General features: G+C 65.7%; 3 protein-coding genes across 3 annotated transcripts; all 3 read left to right on the top strand.

The window, feature by feature from the left end:
* The first annotated feature begins 114 nt into the window (after positions 1-114).
* Positions 115-1,975, top strand: LOC101529562 (complement component C8 gamma chain). Its single transcript, XM_012929369.2, has 7 exons — positions 115-699; positions 810-946; positions 1,021-1,091; positions 1,169-1,276; positions 1,651-1,749; positions 1,822-1,860; positions 1,962-1,975. Exons 1-7 carry the CDS (start codon positions 562-564, stop codon positions 1,973-1,975), a joined length of 606 nt encoding a protein of 201 aa, XP_012784823.2. The 5' UTR covers positions 115-561.
* Positions 1,976-2,345: 370 nt separating this feature from the next.
* On the top strand, positions 2,346-5,878 carry LOC101529319 (uncharacterized). The gene is made up of 7 exons (XM_058659529.1): positions 2,346-2,370; positions 2,481-2,564; positions 3,655-3,893; positions 4,139-4,275; positions 4,894-4,973; positions 5,042-5,152; positions 5,301-5,878. Exons 1-7 carry the CDS (start codon positions 2,346-2,348, stop codon positions 5,876-5,878), a joined length of 1,254 nt encoding a protein of 417 aa, XP_058515512.1.
* Positions 5,879-13,502: 7,624 nt separating this feature from the next.
* Positions 13,503-15,102, top strand: PTGDS (prostaglandin D2 synthase). The gene is made up of 6 exons (XM_004593434.3): positions 13,503-13,619; positions 13,874-14,013; positions 14,097-14,173; positions 14,586-14,702; positions 14,773-14,874; positions 15,066-15,102. The coding sequence occupies exons 1-6, from the start codon at positions 13,506-13,508 to the stop codon at positions 15,089-15,091; spliced, it is 576 nt and encodes a 191-aa protein (XP_004593491.2). The 5' UTR covers positions 13,503-13,505; the 3' UTR covers positions 15,092-15,102.
* Positions 15,103-15,833: the final 731 nt, after the last annotated feature.

Raw genomic sequence — 15,833 nt, 5'->3', positions numbered from 1 at the left:
GGCACTGACCCCGGCCCCGGCCCCGACCCCACACCCTGCCCCGATCCCGCACCGGGCCCCGCGTCCAGCCCCGTCCACTCCCCGACCCTGACCCGGCCCCGACCGGCCGCTCCTTCCGCGCCCGCGTCTCTATGGTCCCGTCCGCCAGGCCCGACGCCTCGAGCCCCGGGCCATCGATGACGCGCGGCGCCCGGAGGCTGGGCCTCTCGGGGTCTGCGCATGCGCACGCCTGGAAGCCTCCGCTCCGGCTCCCCCTAGCGGCCCGGAGGGCGACAGCCCGCGCCCTGGCACGAGGTTCGAGACCGACCTCGGCCCTGGAGCAAGTGACCCGGCTCGGTGCTCCAGGCCGTGAGGACAAGGCCAGCTCTTGACGACTCTCGGGCGTTCAGTGTGCCGGAAGTCAGCTGGGCCTTGGGTCAGAGCCATGCTTGGAGGCCCTAGCGGGGAGTGCAGGTCCAGTCGGTGACCTTGGCCAGAGAGGGGGCGGGCTGGGGGCCATTGGACTCCGACCCCGGACTGCTGCTGCAGCCCTGCGCCTCCCTTGGCCTCCCTGCAGCCACCATGGTGCTCCCTGGGTCCGCCATCTTCTGGGCCGTGCTGCTGGCAACTGGCACGCTGGGCCGCAGGGTTCAGAAGCCCGCGGGACCCACGTCCCTCATCACCACGGTCCAGCCCAAGGCTGGCTTTGACTCTCAGCAGGTAGGGCGTTTGGAGCAGGTGGAGGGGACAGGGAGCTGCCCGGCCTGTAGGGGAGGCGGCTCGGATGCCCGTGCCCACAGCGCCTCCATGCCTCCCCTCCTCTCCCCCAGTTTGCAGGGACCTGGCTGCTGGCCGCTGTGGGCTCCGCCTGCCGCGCCCTGCAGGAGCAGGACCACCGGGTGGAGGCCACTGCACTGCACGTGGCCCCCCAGGGCACAGCCTTGGCGGTCAGCACCTTCCGCAAGCTGTGAGTCCTCCCAGCGTGGCTCCCCTCCCTGTCCCCACCCCAACCCCGCCGCCCCCTACCCACACCCCTCCCAGGAATGGGATCTGTTGGCAGGTGCGCCAGCACTACGAGGACACGCAGGTCCTTGGCCGCTTCCTGCTGCGAGGTGAGGCCTGCAGCGGGGCACAGTGTGGGACTGCGGGGCGTGGCAGGGTGCGGGCTGACTTCCCTGGTTCTGCCCAGCCCGAGGACCCCGGGGTCCCGTGCACGTGGTCGTGGCTGACACGGACTACCAAAGCTTTGCGGTCCTCTACCAGGAGCGTGGGCGGACGCTGTCAGTGAAGCTGTATGGTGCGCAGGGGTCTGTCTGAGCCCTGCGTAGGGGGCCTGTCCAAGCCCTGCGTGGGGGGCCTGTCCAAGCCCTGTGTGGGGGTCTGTCCGAGCCCTGCACACCTGCATGGGGGGTCTGTCCGAGCCCTGCGTGGGGGGGGGTCTCTCCGAGCCCTGCATGGGGGGTCTGTCCGAGCCCTGCATGGGGGGGGGGCCTGTCCGAGCCCTGCGTGAGGGGGGGGTCTGTCCGAGCCCTGCACACCTGCATGGGGGGTCTGTCCGAGCCCTGCATGGGGGGTCTGTCCGAGCCCTGCATGGGGGGGGTCTGTCCAAGCCCTGCACACCTGTATTCTCGGGGGTCCCGCCACACGCTGACACCGCCCCTCGGCCCACAGTGCGCTCCTTTCCTGTGAGCGACTCTGCCCTGGATGAGTTTGAGAGGCGAGTGGCAGAGACCAACCTCACACAGGACATCATCTTCTTCCCCACCTATGGTGAGTGTCCCAGCGGCGCCCCGCCCTGCCCTGCCTGCGCCCCCTCACCCCTCCCTGCGTGTCCACCTCTAGGCTTCTGCGAGGCGGCCGACCAGTTCCATGTCCTGGACGGTGAGTTGGGGCAGGCAGGGATGGGCAGCGGGACCCGGTGACAGTCCCCCACCACTGCCCGTGGAGATCCCGCGACTGACTCACCCACCCCTGTGCCGCAGAGGCCAGGCGCTGATGGCCCACAGAAGAGGCTGGGCCCCGCGCTTGGAGCGCCTCCACCCTGGAGCCTGCCTGACTGGGAAGGCATCTTGTTCATTAAACTTCGACTCACGGCTCCTGGCGTGGCTCACTGCTCCCCTGGCCAGGTGCAGGGGTGGGGGCTGACCTGAGTGTCCCCACGGGGCAGGGCCGGAAGGGGTGGGGGCGCAGACGGGGCCGGAAGGGGTGGGGGCGCAGAGGGGCTGTGGGCAGCCTGACAGGCAGGCTGGATGGGGAGCTGGCTGGAGGGAGGCCTCGCCAGGGGCCCCAGGGCAGGGACAGTGGGCTGACCCTCCTCTCCAGCAAGGCCCCAGCCCACCTGCCTACCCCCTCAGGGACCCGGGAGCATGGACAAAGTGCTCTCGAAGGAGGGTGGGAGAACTTAGCATGGAAGGAGCTAGAAACAGCAGCAGGCAGTCTGCAGTCCCACCCCACCCCCCTTGGGCCTTCAGGGGGAAGGGCTGCCCTCTGGCCCTCTGCAGCTCAGCCAGACCTGAGTCAGCCAGCCAGGCGCTGGACGCCCCACCCGCATATCAGCGGCAAGTGTGACCTGTGCCGGTCCCCAGGTGGCCAGTCACTTGCTGTGGGCTCAGCGGTTTGACGCCACAGCAGTCCTGGGACCCTCTGTGCCCTGAGGCTCGGGGAGCTGGGAGTCCAGGCTGTGCCCCCCCAGTGCTGAGGGGTCTGGAGCGGAGCATCCGTGGAGACAGCACCCCAGGAGAACAGGACCTGACTGCCAGGCACGGCCTCTTTTCCCCCCCGGGCAGGGCAGAGGCGCCGGGCTCTGTGGGCTGGGACAGCTGCTCTGTTTGCACAGGTGCTGGGCCGGCCTAGGCACAAACACGGGCCTCCACGGGCACTCTCGGCCTCCAGCTTACTCATTCCTAACTCCCCTGGGGTGGGTGAGGACACTGGCCAGGGGGCAGGCTGCAGTGGGGTTCAGGGCTGCAGGTCTGGCCCCCCCACCTGGCCAGCACCGACTCCCCACCACGCAGGGTCTCATGGGCGGTCTTGACCTTCCCTGCCCGGGGACCCGGAGACAGGAGGGGACGGGGCGGGACAGGCCGGGGAGGAGGGCCGCTCGCCTGCGCCCCAGGCGGGGATTGCCCGCCCCGCCCGCAGGGATGCGGGTCACAGGTCCGGCAGCTGGGCTCCCCTTGCAGCCCCAGGGCCCTAAACACACCTGTGGGGCCCTGATTGGGCGCCGCAGTCACGTGCGTGCTTCCTCCAATGGCGTCTCGGTGGGAGGGGCACCCAAGTCTGCGGGGTGACCAGGGCGTGGCGTGTCTGGTCTGGCTGTGGCTGACCGGGGAGCAGGGGCGCGGGGCTGGGATGGGTACTGTGGGGCAGCGTGACAGGGTACACTCAGGGGCCAGTCCGCCCACCCACTGCAGTGGTCAGGGAAGCGGGGGTCGCCTCCCCCCTCTCAGGACCTCCTGCCCGGGGGAGGGCAGGACCTGACTAGCCCCTCCCCAGGGGCCCCAGCGCCCCTCTTCCACCCCTGGGCGCCAAGCCCATCCATCGGTGGGTCAGTCCTGGAGTCGCAGGGGGGCTGGCAGGTGGGCTCTGGGAAGGGTCGCAGAACACTGAGTCCAGTAGAGAAGCCCTGGGTAGTGGGCAGCATCTGAGGGGCCCTGCCCGTCCCTCTGCTCCCAGCCCTCCCTGGGCCCAGCATTCCTACCAGCCTGATGCTGGAGGCCAGGCGGCAACCCCCCTGCGAGGGCCCCTCCGGGAGGCCCATACACCCCAGCCAGCTGCTCCACCCCGTGGCAGCTGCCAGCATGGGGCCTTGCTGGGCCCTGGCGCTGCTGCTGTCCCTGGCGCCCATCCTGCGTGGCCAGTCCCCAGCCCCCCAGCCCACCCTGTCCCAGTGGCAGGGCTTCCAGGCGCAGCAGGTACAGGGTTTCTGGGGCCAGGAGGGGACGCACACGGGGTGGCCACCACCCAGGGGACCAGTTTGTTCTCAGGGTTCCTATAGGAGCCCCCCAACCTGTAGCAGGGATGGCAGCCCCCCTTCCTGTAAGCTCTGCCAGTCACTCCGCTGCCGAATCCAGGGCGGGCTCCGTCCCCCATAGCACCATCCGGGCAGCCCCGCCGGGGAGGGCCGCCCCTCCTGCCCGTGTGTCACCTGTGCCCACAGTTCCAGGGTGACTGGTTGGTCTTGGGCCTGGCGGGCAACACCCTGACAAAGAAAGACCGGGCCCTGCTCAATCCCTTCCTCGTCACCTTCGAGCTCAACGAGAAAGGCCAGCTGGAGGTATCGAATGCCATGACCCGGTGAGGGGCACACTGCCTGGGGGAGGGGTTGCTGGACGCAGAAGAGGGGGTGCTGGCAAGCTGTGGGGGGCTGCCCACATGCCTGGCCCACACACACCCCCCGGGCATGGCCTCTGATTGGCTCTTCCTGAGCCAATCGTTGCACCCGCCAGGCGGGCACCCTGAGGAGCCTGCCCTGGCTGGCCACCTGTCCTGCTGCAGGCAGGGGCCTCTGGGGTCCTCAGGTGCCCCGAGTGGGGACACTGCAGTGTTCAGGGGTCTACCAGCCCCGGAAGCCCCCGAGTCATGGATTGCTGGGTCTGGGGAGCAGGGATCCAGGAGCAGGGCCTGGGTGCCCCTCTTGCCAGCCCCTGCAGGGTCGACAGCCCTTGCCCGGCTTCAGCATGCCAAGCTGCCATCTGCAAGCACTTTTGCTCGGCCATCCAGGCCTGGCCCCGGCGGAGGGGGCAGGATAGTGACAGCCCATGGCTCCCCCAGGGACAGGTCATCCCGTGCCCCTCCATCAGAGAGGCCTGGGGTGGTCCAGCCTACGGAGGGGTAGGGGCAGGCTGTGCCAGGGCCACCTCAGCAAGCCTGGCCAGTTTTCAGAACATTCCCTGCTGCTCCTCGCCCCCGCAGGGGCAAGCGCTGTGACACCTGGAACTACGTGCTGATGCCAGAGTCCCAGCCAGGGCACTTCCGGGTGGACGGCCTTACAGGTAAGCAGACGTGGAGCGGGGTCTGGGCTTTGCTGGAAGGAGTCTCACCTTGGTGGCCCCCCAACCAGGGCCGGAGAGCGAGGTCGTCCAGGTGGTGGAAGGTGACTACGACAAGTTTGCCCTGGTGGTCTCCCAAAGACTCACTGGCACCCAGACCATCCTGCGAATCAGCCTGCTGGGTGAGGGGAGGGGCATCGGGGCAGGGCACCTGCGGGGGGAGGGGCGTCCAGGTTCCGCCTGCCGGGGGAGGGGCGTCCAGGCTCCGCCTGCCGGGGGAGGAGCATCCAGGGTTGGGTGAGAGTCTCCCGCATTTGCTTCCCTGGCCAGCAGTCAGGGTCTGGCAGCTGCCATCGGAGGTGAAGAACAAATTTTTTTGCCTGGCCCAAGGCCAGGGCCTCACACAGGACAACATCGCCTTCCCAGATCTGACCGGTAACTGTCCTCGGGAGCGGCCGGGGGAGGAGGGGCCTGGACCCCGAGGTGCTGCACAGCACGGGGTCACCCATGAGTGGGGGCAGCTGCCCGACCGGGTCCTCCCTCCCCCTGCCCTACCTTTGGGGTGCCTGGGCTCCCCCCAGGGCCCGCGGGCCTGGCCAGTTGATTGCAAGTCTCCAGTCCCACCTCTGCCTGTCACGCATGGCAAGCCTCGTCGCGCTGTGGGCCAGCAAGCCAGGCGGGCCCACCGCTGCCCACACGCACCCGCGCATGTGCACACGCCCACCTTGGCAGGCTGCCACGGGGACTCGGGGCCAGCAGGGGAGGCTCAGGCCTCAGCCCCCCGACCGTCCGCAGCACTGTCCCCACCGCTCTCCCGTTCCTGCCCTCAGACTGGTCACCTGGCTCACACAGCTGCTGAAGACCAAGTGGCCCCGCCCTGGCTCAGCGTGCCCCTTCCCTCCACCTGAATAAAGGTGCTGCGCCCGAACCCTGAGTGTGGCCGTGGGGTCCGTGGGATGCTGGGCAGCTGGGCAGCTCTGTGGCTCCAGCCCTCACTGAGGGTCCTGTTAGGTCTCTCCCAGGACACAGCCCTTCCTCTGGGGCCCACTGTCAGGGCACAGCTGGCCACAGGCACACTGCCCTGTCCCGCTGCGTTCAGGGACCACAGGCCTGGATGAGAAGACAGACCAGCCGAGGCCCGGCACCCCTGGTTGGTGGAAGACCCCAGCCCCAAGACCCACATCCAGTGGCCGGCCCTGACCCACAAGTGTCACTCAGCGGAACTCCTGCCTACTGGGCGGTGAGAGGGGCTGACCGGCGAACACACAGGACGGGCCGGCTCCCCGGAGCAGCAGACTCGCCCTCCCCTGGGCAGAGCAACCCTGGGCCTGGGGGGGTCAGCGGGAGTGGGAGCAGGTGGGCTCTGGGATGCAGGAGCTGGTGGAGGCCTGTGGCGGTGCAGAGCTGCGGTGTGTGTGCCGGTGATGAGGGACAGGCGACTGTGGCCCTGGACAGTGCTGTGGCCCTGGACAGTGCTGTGGCAGGGTGGAGCCTCGTAGTCTTCGTCCTACCATCCGCTTCTCGCCTCCCAGAGCCTGAACAGAGGGGAGGGGTCAACACAGGGCCTGGAAGGTGGGGCTCGCTCCAGCACCGCCCACTTTACGCCCTTTTTGCAAATATCTGGAACATCACAGCATCAGGTGCACGACAGGGGTTTAAAGACAGACAGAGAGGAAGGTCTTCTGTCTGCTGGCTCACTCCCAAGTGGCCGCAACAGCCAGAGCTGAGCCGATCCGAAGCCAGGAGCCAGGAGGCTCCTCCAGGTCTCCCACGTGGGTGCAGGGTCCCAAGGCTTTGGGCCGTCCTCGACTGCTTTCCCAGGGCACAGCAGGGAGCTGGATGGGAAGTGGAGCTGCCGGGATTAGAACCGGTGCCCATATGGGATCCCGGGGCATTCAAGGCGAGGACTTTAGCCATTAGGCCACCATGCCAGGCCCTAAAACTTTTCTTTCTTTTTTTTTTTTAATTAATTAATTTAGCATTGGAAAGGCAGATGAGGAGAAGGAGAGAAATAGAGAAAGATTTTCTGTCCACTGGTTCACTCCCCAAGTGGCCAGAGCTGCGCCAATCTGAAGCCAGGAACCCGGAGTCTCTTCTGGGTCTCCCATGCAGGTGCAGGGCCCCAAGGCTTTGGGCAGTTCCTCCACTGTTTTCCCAGGGCACAAGCAGGATGGGAAGTGGGGCTGCTAGGACACGAACCAGTGCCCATATGGGATTCTGGTGTGCAAGGCGAGTACTTTAACCGCTAGGCTACCACACCAAGCCCCCAAAACTTGATTTTTAAAAATTTGTTTGAAAGGCAAAATTACAGAGAGGAGGAGAGACAGAGAGAGATCTTCCGTCCACTAATGAACTCACCAAATGGCTGCAGCGGCCAGTCAGGCCAAGTCAAAGGCAGCTTAGAACTCTCTGGGCCACGAGTCTACCCGGGACTCACCCTGCAGCGACGCACGATGTTTTCACTTGGACCACTTAGAGGAGCGGGGCGCTCAGCACGAGGGGCAGCCGCACCCGGGCTAGCCTGTTACACGGCCCATCCTCTCCCGGCTTGCAGGCTGCACTGCCGGGGCTGAAGGCTTCGCGTCCTCGCAGAATTCCTCCCGTGTGGTCCCGGGGGCCGCGAGGCCCAGTGGGTGTGAGGAGACCAGCCCAGCCCCCCGGGCGTCTCCCTCAGCCAGCCCAGGAGACCCCTGTGTCGGGGCCTGCCGGGGGCAGCTGGAGCGCCTGGGAAGCAGAGGGCCCGCCCCACCCGGGCACAGGCCTCACCCAGGGCAGACCGCCTGGACTCGGCCCAGCCCGGGGGCGGGGATGGTCACACTGGGCCAGCCCCTCCGATGCCTTCAGCAAAAACAAGCAGAAGCCTGTGGAAAGTCCCAGATCCTGACCCAGTTTTTGCTTATCCAGGTGCCTGGTGGTGGGGGGCTCTGCCCAGCTGTGCCTGCACTGCTGCCTGGCCGGTTCTCAGCAGGTGTACACAGGCCCGGCCCTGGGAAGCGGGTCAAGGGACGGTCCCGGGGGCTGCCGCCCCGGCAACAGACATGAACCTGCACCCGACTGGCTGAGCCGAGGCCAGCGCCTGGCTGCCAAACCCCAGATGCAGGCAGTGATCAGCGGGTCACCTGCGGGAGACAGCATACCAGGACCCCACTCCATGGCACCAGTTCCAGACCCGGCTGCCCCACTTTCCACCCAGCTTCCTCCTGGGAAGGCGGCAGGGGATGCTCCAGGTCCTTGCGTCCCGGCACCCCCCGAGAGACCCAGAAGCTCCATGTGGTCAGTGACCCAGCAGAGGGAAGACCCGTCTCCCGTCCTCACACTGCAACTTTTCAACTGAAGAAACCGATGAACGACTGTGGCTGTGGTCACTTGCATAGTCTTAACGCAGAGCTTACAAGGGAGCGCCCAGATGCCAACATGTTCTGAGCAAGCATACTTTGTGTCAGAGCGAGAGGGTACTGGAGCCCTGGTTGCCAGTGGGAGCAGGGAGGCGGGCAGCCCCTAGAGGTGCTGCCAGGGTGCGGGCAGCAGTGAGACAGCGGCAGAGAGCTTCCTCTGCCAGGTTGCTCTACAGATGGCTGCAGTGGCCGGAGCTGGAGTTTCGTCCGCTTCCTGTATGGGGACAGGCTCCCAAGGCTTTGGGCCGTCCTTCCCTGCTCTCCCAGGCCACAGGCAGGGAGCTGGATGGGCTCTGGAGCAGCCAGGACTTGAACTGGGCAGTTGAACTTGGATGCCAGTGTTACGGGCATTGAGCACACCAAGCACTCTTGGCAGTGGGAAGGGACGGCCAGCGTCCGCAGGTGACCTCACGGAGAAGCCCGTGGAGCTCCGAGGGGCACCGTCACCTCCCACAGGTGGACAAGAGTTTAATCCCGGGCCTGGGATGGTAGCCTAGGGGCTAAAGACCTCACCTTGCATGCACTGGGATCCCATATGGGCGCCAGTTTTAATCCTGGCAGCCCCGCTTCCCGTCTAGCTCCGTGCCTGTGGCCTGGGAAAGTAGTCGAGGATGGCCCAAAGCCTTGGGACCCTGCGCCCACATGAGAGACGAAGCAGCTCTGGGCTCCTGGCTTCAGATCGGCGCAGCTCCAGCCATCGCGGTCACTTGGGGAGTGTATCAACAGACGGAAGATCTTCCTCTCTGTCTTTCCTCCTCTCTGTATATCTGAATTTCCAATTAAAAGAAAATAAATCTTAAAAAAGTTTTACCCCTGGGGTAGCTGTGCTAGAGGTGAGCTCCTGGGTTCGCCACCCCCTTGGGCTCTGGGGGTAGGCCCACGCTGGGGACAGTGTCCACGCACTGTGGAAGGAGAGCCTGGGGCAGGAGTGTGGCCAGGCCTGTGTCTAGATCCTCGACCGTGGGAGCCGTGTGGGAGCCCATGGGGTAGCCGGCCTGTCTCTAGCTTGGCGTGGGAACGGTGTGCAGGGCCGCCAGCTGGGCCCGCTGGGCATGGCTGGCGCCCGTCCTGGACCTTTGAGCTGGTGCTACCTGTTCTCTGCAGGACAAAGCGGGTGCGGTGGCCCAGAGGGCTCCAGGGTCAGCCCAGCCAGAGCCCCTGCACCCCATGCCAGGCCTCCACTCCCCTGACCATGGCCTCACAGCAGTCTCCCCACCCCTGCCCAACCATCACTCCTCAGGGTCAAGTCCTGGGCCCCTGCCTGGCCTGCACCCAGCCCTTTCCTGCCCAGGCCCAGGCCTGGGGAGCCTGAGTAAGCCCAAGTCAAGCCAGGACCGTGTCCCCCTGTACCACCGCACGCAGCACAGTCCAAGCAGCAGGGGCTCCTGGCAGCAACCATCCCAGCTCGGGCCAGCCCTCTGTGCCCTTGTGGGGAACAGGAAGTGAGGCCCAGCTGGGCTGGTGACCTGGTGAGCCAGGATGCCTCAGGGACAGCGTCGCCTCACCTCCACCTGTGTGCACGCACAGCCCACACGTGCACGCACAGGGTTCAACTACACATTGCCACATGTATGCTCATACCAGAGAACAAACTGCATACAGCAGGAACACACAGGTGGACAAGGTGCACACACACACACACACACACACGGACAGGACGTGCACAGCCCCGGACACACAGGCCCGCAGACAGGCACATGCACACACACACACACACACACATGGACAGGACGTGCACAGGCCCGCAGACAGGCACACGCAGATACACACACACACACGGACAGGACGTGCACAGCCTCGGACACACAGGCCCGCAGACAGGCACACGCAGACACACACACACACACGGACAGGACGTGCACAGGCCCGCAGACAGGCACACGCAGACACACACACACACACGGACAGGACGTGCACAGGCCCGCAGACAGGCACACGCAGACACACACACACACACGGACAGGACGTGCACAGGCCCGCAGACAGGCACACGCAGACACACACACACACACGGACAGGACGTGCACAGGCCCGCAGACAGGCACACGCACACACACACACACACACACACACGGACAGGACGTGCACAGCCCCGGACACACAGGCCCGCAGACAGGCACACGCACACACACACAAACACACACACATGGACAGGACGTACACAGGCCTGCAGACAGGCACACGCAGACACACACACACACACACACACACAAGGCAGGCAGCTCCCCAGCCCGGCTCGGCCCGCGCCCCGGGGCACAGGGGCCTTTGTCTGGAACACACTGTCTCTTTTGTGCTCCGGAAAGCTCTCTGGGATGCAGAGTGGAATGCGGGCAGAAGCTGTTTTGTTTTGCGGAAGTCCTCCCAGTACTCTTGGTCTGCCAGAGCGCAGTGGGAGCCAGGAGTTCCCAGCCCTCAGTGCCTCCATGGCAGTGGGGGCTCCTGGCCTGGCCCCTAGCACCCCCACTGCCCTGGGACAAGGGTCCTGAGGTGTCCCAAAGGGCACGCAGGTCTGAGGGAGGGCAAGGGGTCCCCACCCTGGCCAGGCTGAGGGCATCAGGATGGATGGGGTGGGTGGCACAGCCCCAGTGGCTTGCCCTCCTATCTGCTGACTCCGCAGGCCAGGCGGCTGACAGCTTTGCCCCGGGTCTCAAGGCCGCTATGCTGCAGACAGCACAGGGATGCCAGAGGGGCCACAGTGGCCGCATATGCCACTGTGAGGGTGGACAGACCAAGGTGCCAGCCCAGGAAGGTAGCCATGGTGACGCTATGGGGAAGGGGCCAAGCAGCCGGGGTGTGTTTGTGAAGCATGTGACATGAGGCATGAGGTATAGGTGTGAGCTGTGAGGTGTAGGTGTGAGCTGGGATGCGTGAGCTGTAGGTGTGAGCTGTGAGGTATAGGTGTGAGCTGTGAGGTGTGGTGTGAGTGGTGAGGAGTAGGTGTGAGCTGTGAGTGTGAGCTGTAACTGTGAGTTGTGAGGTGTAGGTGTGAGCTGTAGGTGTGAGCTGTGAGGTGTAGGTGTAAACTGTGAGGCGTGAGGTGTGAGTTGTGAGGTATAGGTGTGAGCTGTGAAGTGTAGGTGTAAACTGTGAGGCGTGAGGTGTGAGTTGTGAGGTATAGGTGTGAGCTGTGAGGTGTAGGTGTGAGTTGTGAGGTATAGGTGTGAACTGTGAGGTGTAGGTGTGAGTTGTGAGGTGTAGGTGTGAACTGTGAGGTGTAGGTGTAAACTGTGGTGTGAGTTGTGAGGTATAGGTGTGAGCTGTGAGGTGTAGGTGTGAACTGTGAGGTGTAGGTGTGAGGTGTGAGGTGTAGGTGTGAGGTGTGAGGTGTAAGTGTGAGTTGTGAGGTATAGGTGTGAGGTGTAGGTGTGAACTGTGAGGTATAGGTGTGAACTGTGAGGTGTAGGTGTGAGTTGTGAGGTGTAGGTGTGAACTGTGAGGTGTAGGTGTGATCTGTGAGGTGTAGGTGTAAACTGTGAGGTGTGAGCTGTGAGGTATAGGTGTGAGCTGTGAGGTGTAGATGTGAGGCGTGAGGTGTAGGTGTGAGCTGTGAGGCGTGAGGTGTAGGTATGAACTGTGAGGTGTAGGTGTGAGTTGTGAGGTGTGAGGTGTAGGTGTGAGATGTGAGGTGTAGGTGTGAGCCGTGAGGTGTGTGGCATGTGGCGTGAGGTAGAAGGTTGCCGACTTGGAGCCCTGGCAAGTATGAGTCTAAGGGCTGCAGGGACATGAGTGGTGGAGCCCAGGCCCTGGCCACTTTGCTCTTTATGCACTCATTGCAGGGCTGGTCACACAGCAGGCCACAGAACTGACTATATGTAGATCTGGCCACACAGCTGACCCCAGAGCCAACCCCAGAGGAGGCGTGAGGGCAGGCCAGGCTCTGCCAGCCTGAGCCCCCTGCAGGCTGAGCTCCTCCAGGTCGGTGTGTGGTATGAGGGTCCTTGCCCAGGCAGGCTGAGTCCACTGGTATCCTTGCTCAGTCAAAGACCCTGGGGACACCCTCAGGACGCCAGGGCTGCTGGGAGAGCTGCATTTCTTGGTGAGTTAATCATGTGGGTGTGGCCTGTGGGAGGCTCCTGTCTTTCTGGCCATTGCTTCCTGCGAGACAGCGAGTTCGCGCCTCCACTCAGCCCCCACATGCCCAACTGTGCCCGGGCCAGACTGGAACTTAGGGCCCCCACCTGGCAGCCATCACCGCTGCCCCCAGCACGGCCCTGGATGGAGTTGGACCCTGAAGTAAGCCAGAGACCCTGAGAGGGGGACCTGGGGCTGGGGGCTCAGGACTGGGGCGCCCAAGGGCATGGTTGTGGCCAAGGAGGCCCAGGCTAAGCCCCAGGGAACTGTGGGGGAGGGGCTGGGGGCAGGTCCAGGTGGGACTCCAAGGACCCCGCCCCCCCGACTACCCACCCGTGAAGTTTCTGGCCACTGGGGGGGCATGGGCTAGAGGAGAGAGGTCTGGCGCACAGTTCTGACTCTCCCAGGACGCCCAGCTGCCGAGGGTCTGTGGGTTTAGCAGGAACGCAGACAGGAGGCCTCCAGGGGCCCCCGATGGCTCAGGGCACACAGAGTGCCCGAGTGTGCAGTGCCTGTGCTGCCCTAGGCAGGGCTACAGGAGGCCAGGCGGCCAGCTCTCTCCAGGGCCCTCCCCCACAGCTGCCTCTGTCCAGCTCCCCCTGCCTGCAAGGGGGTCCAGGCCTGCGCTGGGCTGCTGGACCCCAGGGTGCTGGAAGGGGCACGGTGGGAGAAGATGTAGCCCCAGCAGCTGGCACCCCCACCTTGTGCCAAGAGGGGGCTGGGGGCAGCTGCAGCCCCCTAAGTCTGCAACTCCTGCACGGAGCAGCAGACCCCTGAGCCCGAGGCCAAAGCGGCAGACTGAGAGACACCGGGCACGCACGGTCTGGCCATGGGGTTCACCCAGCTGGTCCCCACCATCAAGGCACATGGGCCGGCCAAGCCCTCCCCCACCCCACTGGCAGCTGCAGGGCCGGCCCTGTGGGGCCTCTTGCATAAGCTGCGGGGGCCGATGCCGCCCCCCTCCCCCGCATCACGAGCCCGCAGTGGGCAGTGCTTGTCCTGGGTGCTCGCCAAAGCCGGCGCATATAAACAGGGGTCTGCCCAGCGCTCGCCAGGTCCACCCGCAGGAATGGCTACTCAACGCACGGTGTGCTTGGGGCTGGTGCTGCTGGCGGCCGTGGGGGTCCTGCAGAGCCAGGCCCAGGCCCCGGTCCTGGTGCAGCCCAAATTCCAACAGGACAAGGTGAGGAGCCCCCTGCCCCGGCTCAGGGCGGGACGCTGCGGGTCTGCGCGGGGCTCGGGCATGCAACCCCCTAAGTGCGCCTCGAGCCCACGCGCGGACGCAGCGTGCCCCGGGGCCGCCTGCAGGGCGCGCGCCCCTCCCCGGACCGGCCCAGGGTGCCCGGGGCTGCCGGCGGCGGAGGGCGCGAGGTGGGCGCGGGCTGCCGGGGAGGAAGGCTGGGGGTCTCCGGTTAAGCCGCGGGTCGCTCGCCACAGTTCCTGGGGCGCTGGTTCACTGCGGGCCTCGCCTCCAACTCGAGCTGGTTCCGCGAGAAGAAGGCGGTGATGACCATGTGTCTGTCAGACGTGGCCCCCACGGCCGAGGGCGGCTTCAACATCACCACCATCTTCCTCAGGTGGGACGCGGGCGGACTTGTGGGGGTCGCCCTGGGCCTGGGGCGGGGGGACACCTCTGACCCTGAGCGTGACCTGCCCGCAGGAAGAACCAGTGCGAGACACGGAGCCTGCTTCTGCAGCCCGCCGGCAGCCCCGGCAGCTACAGCTACATCAGCCCCCGTGAGTGTCCCCAGGCGGAGGCCGCTGGCCATGACACTGACCGGCCAGCCAGGGGTGTAGGGGAGCTGACCCTGCCTGGGCCCTAGTGGGCCGGTCACCTCCCTGCCCCAGGCTCCCACCGCCCAGGGGCTGCCCTGGTTTGACCCCGTCCTCAGGAGCCCCTTCTCCATGAGAGGACACCCCAGCCCACCTGACCCCCCAGCAGGTGCCCCAGCCCACCTGACCCCCCAGCAGGCGCCCCAGCCCATTTGGCCCCCCCAGCAGGCACCCCAGCCCTTCTGAGCCCCCCAGCAGGCGCCCCAGCCCACCTGACCCCCAGCAGGCACCCCCAGCCCACCTGGCCCCCCCAGCAGGCGCCCCCAGCCCACTTGGCCCCCCCAGCAGGCACCCCAGCCCAGGTGGTCTCTCGCAGACTGGGGCAGTACCTACTCAACGTGGGTGGTGGAGACAGACTACCAGGAGTTTGCGCTGCTGTACAGCGAGGGCACCAAGGGCCCCGGGCAGGACTTCCGCATGGCTACGCTCTACAGTAGGTGCCCTGGCTGGGGGGTGCGGGGGGCCTGCAGCCTGGCCCTGCTCCAGCCCCCTGTCTACCCCAGGCCGCAGCCAAACCCCCAAGGAGGAGCTGAAGGAGAAGTTTAGCACCTTCTGCCAGGCCCAGGGCTTCCCCGAGGATGCCATGATCTTCCTGCCACGCAACGGTGAGGACTCCACCCCAGGCACCAGGAACTTCCTGGGGCAGGCCCAGGGCACAGCACCCCTGCCTGGTGTGAGGGGCGGTGGGCAGCTGGGGCAGGGACAGGTGTCCCTGGATGGGAGCAATTGGGGGCCGCTCGGCATGGGGCCCGCTGGGACCAGGGACACCGACCATAGCTCTGACCCTCTCTTGCAGACAAGTGCCTCAAGGAGCAGGACTAGGTGAGCCCTGCGCCCCACCAGGACTGGCTGCTCCGTGTGCCCCGCCATGCAGCAGGTTCTGCTGTTAACCTGTGCAGGGGCCGAGCATGACCCGGTCCCAGCTGCGCCAACAGGCAGAGGCCTGGGGTGGGAGGGCAGGAACCCTCGGATGGAGACGGGCAGGGGAGGGTGGGGACCCCCTGGAAGGGGTGTGGGGAGACGGGGCTCTGCTGTGCTGACACTGTCGCTCTGGCTTCCAGGACACACCTGCTGTGCTGGGCTCCGCCTCAGCCTTGGAGACGCCCCCTGCTTCTTCTGCAAAGCACTTCTGGCCCCTTGGGTGCTCGTTGGTGCTGAGAAATAAACAGAGCAAAGTCGGCTCCGGCTCCTGCTCGTCCATTAGTGCCCTGGGAGTGGGGACCCCCAGCAGGAGGTCACCCCAGGAGCAGGCACGGGTCCCATGTTGACCTCAGTAGTCACCTTTGCTGCCCGACTGCCCCTCGCCCCACAGGCAGCTGGCTGCGCCCAGCACTGTCCATTCACAGGACAGGAAGGGGTGCAGGCCCCGAGCTCTGTGTGTGGGGGGATTAGCCTGGCCCTCTGGGCAGAGTGGAGATAAGGGCCGGGGACAAAAAGGCACACTTGTTTAGAAGCCGCAGATGTGTCCCTGCCCCTTTCCGCCCTTCTTCCGTAGGTTGGGGGTGGTCCAGGGCCAATGCACTGCCCCCTCCCTGCCCCCTGAGCACCCCAATCCCAGGGCAGG

Source organism: Ochotona princeps, unplaced genomic scaffold, assembly GCF_030435755.1.
Source record: "Ochotona princeps isolate mOchPri1 unplaced genomic scaffold, mOchPri1.hap1 HAP1_SCAFFOLD_388, whole genome shotgun sequence".
In the NCBI taxonomy this organism is placed as follows: domain Eukaryota; kingdom Metazoa; phylum Chordata; class Mammalia; order Lagomorpha; family Ochotonidae; genus Ochotona; species Ochotona princeps.
This window is presented reverse-complemented; position numbering and strand designations above follow the sequence as displayed.

Excerpts from the sequence above, each read along its gene's own strand:
- LOC101529562 (XM_012929369.2), top strand. The coding sequence starts at position 562 with ATGGTGCTCCCTGGGTCCGCCATCTTCTGGGCCGTGCTGCTGGCAACT. Across the intron at positions 1,277-1,650 it reads GCTGTCAGTGAAGCTGTATG|TGCGCTCCTTTCCTGTGAGC; the intron begins GTGCGCAGGGGT and ends CTCGGCCCACAG. Across the intron at positions 1,750-1,821 it reads CATCTTCTTCCCCACCTATG|GCTTCTGCGAGGCGGCCGAC; the intron begins GTGAGTGTCCCA and ends GTCCACCTCTAG.
- LOC101529319 (XM_058659529.1), top strand. The coding sequence starts at position 2,346 with ATGGACAAAGTGCTCTCGAAGGAGG. Across the intron at positions 3,894-4,138 it reads AGGGCTTCCAGGCGCAGCAG|TTCCAGGGTGACTGGTTGGT; the intron begins GTACAGGGTTTC and ends CTGTGCCCACAG. Across the intron at positions 4,276-4,893 it reads GTATCGAATGCCATGACCCG|GGGCAAGCGCTGTGACACCT; the intron begins GTGAGGGGCACA and ends TCGCCCCCGCAG.
- PTGDS (XM_004593434.3), top strand. The coding sequence starts at position 13,506 with ATGGCTACTCAACGCACGGTGTGCTTGGGGCTGGTGCTGCTGGCGGCC. Across the intron at positions 14,014-14,096 it reads ATCACCACCATCTTCCTCAG|GAAGAACCAGTGCGAGACAC; the intron begins GTGGGACGCGGG and ends ACCTGCCCGCAG. Across the intron at positions 14,703-14,772 it reads CCGCATGGCTACGCTCTACA|GCCGCAGCCAAACCCCCAAG; the intron begins GTAGGTGCCCTG and ends TGTCTACCCCAG.